This window comes from Arachis hypogaea, chromosome 5 (assembly GCF_003086295.3).
Source record: "Arachis hypogaea cultivar Tifrunner chromosome 5, arahy.Tifrunner.gnm2.J5K5, whole genome shotgun sequence".
In the NCBI taxonomy this organism is placed as follows: domain Eukaryota; kingdom Viridiplantae; phylum Streptophyta; class Magnoliopsida; order Fabales; family Fabaceae; genus Arachis; species Arachis hypogaea.
In genome coordinates, this window is record NC_092040.1 from 10,759,449 (window position 1) to 10,766,911 (window position 7,463).

Consider the following 7,463-nt stretch of genomic DNA (forward strand, 5'->3'; position numbering starts at 1 on the left):
TGAGTTGGATGTGGTGTCTTCTCATCTTATGTTATCTTAGTTAATTTCTCTCCGAAATTTTTTTGGTGGTCGAAACCTCTACACGGCGGCCCAACAAAACTATAAAAAATATTCAATTAAATATTAGGCATATTTATTTTGTTTAACAAAATATTTTGTTAATTCTAACAATTTTATCACGACAGATACTTAATTACAAAATTTGATATAATATAAAAGTTCAATTAAAAATAAATGATAAAAATTTAATTGAAAATTCAATAAAACTAGAAGATTAGTAAAATAATTAAACTTTACTATTTTAATTAAGAATTTAATACAAATATGATGACACTTCCCGTCAAAATCAACAAAACAAAATAGAATCAAAATGCAGAGAGAAGAAAAGATAATGGAGGGGTGGGAAGCAAGTCATCAAGCAAGGATGGGGAATTGAAGGAGCGTGTGAAGTTAACGTTGTTGGATACAGATTGGAGCAAGCAAGTGTCAAACGATGAAGTTAACACTTAACACAGTACTCATTAGTAACCTTTTTTGCAGTTGCACGTGTAGCAGATATGCACTGTCCTAGATCTAATAGTGTACCGTGCAAAATCTATCTATCCATTTCCAACCACCATAGACATTAGGCATTAGCTCTATGCCCCAGTGAATACGCCTTTTAGGATCCTAGTCCAGTTAATTATTAAGATTATGTTACTAAGACTTTGTTTGATTGAATTTTTAAGATAAAATTTTTAAAAAAATTATATTTAGATATTTTATGTAAATTTTTTTATTTATTAATTATATTTGAATATAATAAAATAATTTTTTTATTTATTTATTACGTAAAAAATATTTTTTTTTAAAAAATCTTTTAAAAAAATATAAATGGTAGTTTACAAAAAAAATATTTTTTATTGTCTTTACTTTTATTATTAAAAATTTACTAATTTACTAATAACTAAAAAAAATCTTTTTTATTAAAAAATATATTTTTCTATCGATTTAATAACTTCAAAACAAACACTAATTGTTAAAATTTAAAAAACAGAAAAATAATTAAAACCTGTAGCTTCTAGTTTTATTTTATTTTATTTTTCTTTATATGTATTTTGGATCTTGGATAACATTATCACCGCTATGGCGATAATAAGTTAATAACAGAAACATGTTCCTCATGCAATGTTGGGGCATGGTTGCTCATTGGAAACTTGATCTGAAAGAGAGTGGCTGCCACGGTCTCATTTTTTTTTCTCCGTTAATCAGGGTTTTTATTTTATTTATGTTGAGATTATAATCGTCATTTCAGAGTTCAGACACTTCATACCTGATTAGCAAGTGTCGTTGGTGATATGTCTGGAGAATACACCCACAAGGGCAATATAGTTTTCTTTGGTTGAATTTCTCGAGGGACTTAACAACTCTCTTATAAGTGTTTTAAGTTTTAAGGAAATCATCATAAAGTTTTAGGTTAACTCCAAGAATTTCGTGCATGCTGTTATATAGTTGCTTGTTGAGTCGGTTGTGTTCTTCACTTCTTCCTCAACTATAGGTTCAATAATAATTCTTATTCTTGAAACAAACTTATACAGCATTTACCTTTTTTGTGTTTTATCTATATCTGCATGTAAGTAACATCCACATATTTTAAAAATTGTAACACATAAAGATCTCTTATTAGTTATTACTATCACCTAATGGATATTTCATTAACATACAGATTATATCTTCTATACATAACAGAGATACTCATTTTTCAACATGAGAAAATCCACAATGGAGTTTTAGCTTAAGCAACATACAATATAATAATATACAATCTAACAACTTTTTATGTGACATTTGGACCAAGGGACTTCTAAGTGGAAGGGACCCGATTAACTTAAATTATTTCCCATTTTCCCCCTGTTTTCTAACCTCCTTTTTGGAGTAGATATAGACACTTTAATTTTTATAATGTCACTCCTTATTTCATAAGATTTTGTTGTAAATATGCTTTCCATAGAAAATAAAATCTCCAGAATAAAATGACATTATCAACTTAGAAGTGGATACTCTCCCTTTTCTTCCTTTCTACATTCCCGATTCTAAATTTTCTGAGCCTCATATAAAGGCATCTATTTAAGCGATCAGCTAGCAACTAGAACCAGATTATGATCAAATCCCGAAACAGCCTGTAAGATTTGGAATCCTTCTAATGAATCAATGTAAAATGGCTCAGGTTCATCTGCAGAACTCCCTGATCCAAGTCTGCCACTTCTACCAGATCCCCACACCCACAATTCTCCCTTTGACGTGAGGGCAATGGAATGTGCACGCCCCGCGGAAATGGCGGTAGGATTCTCCCCGGCCAATCCATCAATCAATGAAGGAATGTTGCCAGGCCCAGGCCTTCCAAGCTGAGAACTCTGGTTCCATCCCCATGAAGCAATATTTGTAGTCCCTATACTATTATCTGGTTCAGGAAGCTGACATATTGCCAAAGAATGGCCAAGCCCTGCTGCTATAGATACAGGGCTCAAGTTTATGTCAACTGGGAAAATTCCCAAATCTGTTTTAGTTCTCCCCAATTGACCATATGCATTGCTCCCACAACTTAAGAGTGCACCATCACCTAATACAACATCATGGGAGAATCATAAGTTGAAAATAGTTTCCTGAATAACGAGCATTGGAATCTTTGTTCTATGGACAAACATATCAGGATAGATAGTATGTTAAGGCAAAGTACAACAATGACTATGTTAAAATAATACAGCTCAAAATTGAATGTGAATGAGTGTTAACTTACGGCAAAGAACCAGTGAGTGGTCAAGGCCGCACGCAATGTCCACAACTTCAATACCTTCAAGCTCTTCCACCAAGCGAGGTTCCCATACTATTGGCATATCACTCTCCTTCTCCATTCCTTCTAAAACCCTCTTCTCAGCAACTTCAAGGTCTGGACTATCTCCAAAGGGGGTTGCACTGGAATCCAATGGAGATGCCTCCACCAAGTCATTACCCATTTTTCCTATCCTACCATCAGCTAAGTATCCCCAACCAAACAGCTTCCCATCCACAGTCTGAGCAAGAGCATGCCCCCAACCAAAAGACACCTACTCAATCGCACAAACAAAATAACTCAATCAAGTTATTAGAATTCTGCAGTGTTGATTCAGGAAATAGAAAATGAGGTACCTTTGCTATGTTCTCTCCCGAAAGTGCTTCAACTTTGGCAGGTGTAACAGCTTCAGTAACGTGTTTACCAAGACCAAGTTGACCACGCTTGGACTTCCCCCACACCCACAAAGAACCATCATCTCCAACAGCAGCAGAGACAACACCTGATGCAAAAGCAGCAGACACGTTCACATGATCCAATCCCATTACTCTCATTGGCTCATTCCATGATTCCCTACTAAGCAAACACTCCAACTAATCAATTTTCAGCTTCTTAAGATTCACTCAAATAAATTTAACTTCTACATAAACCATCTAATAGGACATTACTACATACATCAGTAAAAATGTTTAATTTAAACACCGGTTATTTCAAAAGTCATTGCCTAAAATAATGATTTCTCACCTGAAGCTGTTACATAGATACAACATACGAATATGAGATAAATTAATTCTTCAAAAACCCATACTTATTGATGTATATTTGCTTTTTTTTCTTTTGGTACCTGGAAGAAAAAGAGCCACGACCAAGTTGGGCCTCATTGTTTCTGCCCCAGGCCCAGAGATGGCCCAGGGAAGTGATGGCAAGGGAATGGTAGTGTCCAGCACCCACTCTAACCACGTCGCCGGGGAGAGAGCGCACCGGTGTTGGCTCGTAAGCGTGTTGTCCGACGCCCAATTGTGCACTAGGCAATCCAAGAGCACCCTGGCTCGCGTCTCCGAAGCTCATCACGGTTGCGCCGCCGCTGCTCATCCATCTCACCACCAAATTCTCCGCCTTCAGTTTCCCCCAAAAGCAGTGTTTTGATCTCCACATCATCATCTTTGTAGAGAAAACAAAGAGAAAGGAAAACGAGAACTGGACGTTAAGGGAACGTTCTAGAAGGCGGATCCATAAAGAAGCGCCGAATCCGAGCAGGAAAGGTCAGGAGAGAGAAGAGGCGCTTGAGTGTAACGGTGGAGAAGTGGGATGTTTGGGATCAAGCTCCACAGGGAATAGTCGTTCCTTCTAGCAGCTTCCCAGTCGGTTAACACTAATATCAGTTAATTTATAAATTCTTTCTGGCGAAAAATATTATCAGATAAGAGTTCCCATCTAACATTATTGCAATCACGATAAAACGACATGGTCCTCCCTGCTGATCAACAGTTTCAAACTCGATCTGAAAAGGACTAGCTGCCGCGATCTTATCTCTTCTCAACACTTTCATTTATTTTTTTTTTAACAAAAGTTATTTGAAATTGGAGGGGGGAATTATTTTTTTGGTGTATTAACAGGGCTAAAGGCAAAAAAAAAAAAAAGCACCCTACCTCTCTAGCGTCTCAAAAGTGGAATATATGGAGAATATATATGTACATATTTTCACAAATCTAAAGTGGCAGCCTGTGAAGCACAGTTCAAGTTGTATTGGGCTGTACAATTGGGCCATCCAAAGCACACATCAGTCTTTCTATTAAATGTAAGATCTAATTGGGCCTATCAATCAAAATACTGTTGAAAAATAATACTTGGACCACTGCTGGGGCCGGTTATGCAAGGTTTAATTACTCTGCAGGTCACTATAGTTTCACCGAATTTTCAATTAGGTTCCTATACTTTTTTTCTTTTCAATTGAGTCTCTATACATTAATTTTTTTTCAATTTAGTCCCTACCGTCATAAAACCGTTTGAAATAACAGAATATTCCATTAAAAAATCAAATATTCTCATAATTTAGTTAAAAGACCTAATTAAAAACACCTCTACTTTTTTAAATACCATAAATACTCTTTATATTTTGTCCCCCAAAATCAGAGAACTCTAACTACCTGCAAGTTATTCTCCTAAGGTCCCATTTCTCCTCCGTCACACTTTGCTGCCATCTTCCATGGCGTCGTCGTCATCCGTCGTTGGGTGGTCGTCGTCCCTCTGCGTTCCCACGGGTGCTCTGTTCTGCTCCGCTCGTTCGTCTTGCCTATTGCATTCCCTCGTCCCGCCTTGCCTCACCGTGCCTTGCGGTGCCTTGCCTTGAATTGCTGCTCCTCGACTCCATTTTGCTGTCTGGACTAATTCTGCAACAACAGGTGATAATTGAATTTTGTTTTAGTTTTTCAACTGTTGGATCGGAGGAGATGAAGCGACCACGTGGCATGTGGGAAGAAAACAGTCAGATGACTTTCATTTGTTTGAATTGCAAAGATCGGGAGTAGAATGAACATGTGGGTTTCTGTTAGCGTTGGGTAATAATTCTTCTCAATAATGTCTTCCTCCCACTACACTAAAAACGGGAAAAATATTATGCTTAAAACAACTAGTAGTCAAACGGCATCCTCTCCCGATTCTAATGTTTCAGGTATAATGTTGAGAAATCTTGATTGTTAAATATCTCTAATTTTGCTTATGCTTATTTTTTGTTGCCGCTTGTATATAATTTGACTTTATTTGATTAGGTAATTAGCATCCTCAATGACAAAGAGAACCAATTGATCTAGTTGTGAAGCTTAGTTTGCTAAAATTAGTTTTGATTGTGTTAAAATATTTTGATTATGAGTTCTCATGATGTATTTTATTTGTAATTAATTGATTATGTTAGATATAAGGAAAGAGGTGAGATTGGAGATAAGGCGTTTGATTAAATGCATTTGAGAGAATTGAATTAATTATGAGTTCTGATTATGTATTTTATCTATAATTAATTGATTATGAGTTTAATTGATCATTGTCAAAGGAATTGGAATTCTTGGATTTGACCGATAGTGAGCAGAATGCCATGAATGGGGTAAGTTTTCTTCTCTCTTTTACCTGATTATGAATCAAAGCTTTGTAACTCTAATTGCATGTAACATAGCTGCTTAGAAGCGCTAATAGTTGGATTAATTTATGCTTTGTAGAGGTCCAAAGTTAATTTGCTTATCACATACTATTGCATGCCAAGAATGACAGGCTATGAGCTACTTAAGAAAATTAAGGTACTTAATGTTGTTGCTTTGGTATCATCATTATTACTAGCATCTTGATGCCATATATAGTAAGAGAGGAGGAAGGAATATAGAATTACCTAGAAGAGAAAGGGAAGAGAAAAATGTCACATATCTCTATCCATTGCTGTAACAACTTCAGTTTGGCTGGTCCCCAAGCATTCACAACCACTAGAAGATGCATCACAACACCTTTTGCTGCTAAATCTAGAGAAAAAGAAGGAAAATTTTATGTTTTTGTAGAGTTTGTAATATAATTAGATTATAGATGTGGATTGAGAGCTTAGTTGGCTTTGAAAATTTAAGGTTATATATTGGTTTATTATGTGTACAAGAAGATGCAATAGATCGGCCAACAATGTCCACAGTGGTTGTGAGACAATGACACTTCCTATTCCTAATTATCCTACATTTTCAGTTGGAAGAAAGATCAAAGAAGAGCCAACATCAAATGCTTTTGATAAGGATCCTTTGGTCAGTGAAGTATCAATTTCAAATATTCTACCTCGATCATCAGTATAAGTGTTCTGTTTTGAAATTGTTCAAATTGTATAAGTAAATCATGTCTGCCTTTTTGAATCATTGTTGTCTAAATTTGTTATAATGTAGTAGATTCTACTCATCATTCAAATATATAGTGATAATTTTTTTCTTTTTTAGTTGATTGAGTATGTTATATCTATTTGTTTAACAAAAATTTGAGTTATTCTGGGTGAAAATCGATCAATTAATTAAATGTTGTAGTTATTGAACTGTGTTGAGATTTGAGAAGTGATCCTATAAATTCCTAATATGGCTAATAAGACTATGCCGCTATGTTCTATATTGAGCTCAAGATTTTGGCTGCTACTGTAGTATGATATAAAAAGAAGCTGCAAATAGATAAAAGGAATTTTTGGTATAATTTGTATATAAATAAGCAAAAGGAATAATATTGAAAAAATAAAAAAGAATTATATGAATATCTTTCATTAATTATTTATAGTTTCACCGAATTTTCAATTAGGTCCCTATACTTTTTTTCTTTTCAATTGAGTCCCTAAGAGTATACAAGTAATTTCACAATTTACTAACATTTTTTTGACGTTTAACGTTAACAGGGACTAAATTGAAACAAAAAATAATGTATAGGGACCCAATTGAAAAGAAAAAAAGTATAAAAATCTAATTAAAAATTCGGTAAAACTATAGGGACCTGCAAAATAATTAAACCGTTATGCAAATCATTAAGGTGAGTTTGAGTTGTGTTTATATTATTTTTTTAAATATTTTCTGTTTTTACAATTTTGTAAAAATAATAAAATTCTATTATCTGGATTACCTTTTTTTGTGTTTTTTGAACAAAATTTTAAAAATGA

The 7,463-nt window shown here is 34.5% G+C and overlaps 1 protein-coding gene across 2 annotated transcripts; it reads right to left on the reverse strand.

Moving 5' to 3' along the window:
* Positions 1 to 1,630: 1,630 nt before the first annotated feature.
* Positions 1,631 to 4,472, reverse strand: LOC112800722 (ultraviolet-B receptor UVR8). 2 transcript variants are annotated; one of them, XM_025843094.3, is made up of 4 exons: positions 3,654 to 4,472; positions 3,166 to 3,382; positions 2,777 to 3,083; positions 1,631 to 2,599 (listed from the first exon to the last, which is right to left on the reverse strand). In XM_025843094.3, the coding sequence occupies exons 1-4, from the start codon at positions 3,968 to 3,970 to the stop codon at positions 2,115 to 2,117; spliced, it is 1,326 nt and encodes a 441-aa protein (XP_025698879.1). In that variant the 5' UTR covers positions 3,971 to 4,472; the 3' UTR covers positions 1,631 to 2,114. The 2 variants fall into 2 exon arrangements, with proteins under 2 accessions (XP_025698879.1, XP_025698878.1); XM_025843093.3 differs by having other exon boundaries at positions 3,166 to 3,385; positions 3,654 to 4,449.
* Positions 4,473 to 7,463: the final 2,991 nt, after the last annotated feature.